This window comes from Penaeus monodon, chromosome 24 (genome assembly GCF_015228065.2).
Source record: "Penaeus monodon isolate SGIC_2016 chromosome 24, NSTDA_Pmon_1, whole genome shotgun sequence".
Lineage (NCBI taxonomy): Eukaryota > Metazoa > Arthropoda > Malacostraca > Decapoda > Penaeidae > Penaeus > Penaeus monodon.
Window position 1 is genome coordinate 5465006 of NC_051409.1, and position 435 is coordinate 5465440.

General features: G+C 55.6%; 1 protein-coding gene across 1 annotated transcript in view; it reads right to left on the reverse strand.

Moving 5' to 3' along the window:
* The window catches only part of LOC119588820 (basic proline-rich protein-like), an 80069-nt gene extending 79648 nt beyond the window's left edge, over positions 1–421 (reverse strand). Inside the window, exon 1 of the mRNA XM_037937467.1 lies at positions 335–421. Coding sequence (XP_037793395.1) covers positions 335–421 — 87 coding nt within the window. The remainder of the gene's footprint in view (positions 1–334) is intronic.
* Positions 422–435: the final 14 nt, after the last annotated feature.

A 435-nucleotide genomic window follows, 5' to 3' on the forward strand; every position in this document is an offset into this window, starting at 1 on the left:
ACCACCCTCATCTCCTCTTCCCTTCCCCTTCTCTCCTGATTCCGCTTTTCTCTTCTCCCCCTTTCTCTTCCTCTCCTTCCCCTCTCTCTCTCCTTCCCCCTTTCCACTCCTTCCCCTCTCTCTCCTCCCTTCTTTCCTCTCCTCTCCCCTTCTCTCCCTCTGTTCTCTCCTTCCCCTCTCTCCTTTCCCCATTTCCTCTCCTCCCCTTTCTCTTCCCCCCCCCCCGACCCCCAACAGTTCGCCAGCATGACCATATCCATTTTATCTTCACATCATTTACTGTCATTCTGGCTTGGCTCCAGTTCCTCCCGCCATGCACGGGCGCGCAACTTACCATGCAGGCAATTAGGGCTGGCTGCGGAGTTGCCATGACCGCCAGCGCATGACGTCTGCCTGCAGCAACTCTCATGGCTGCTTGCATGATTACGTTAATGT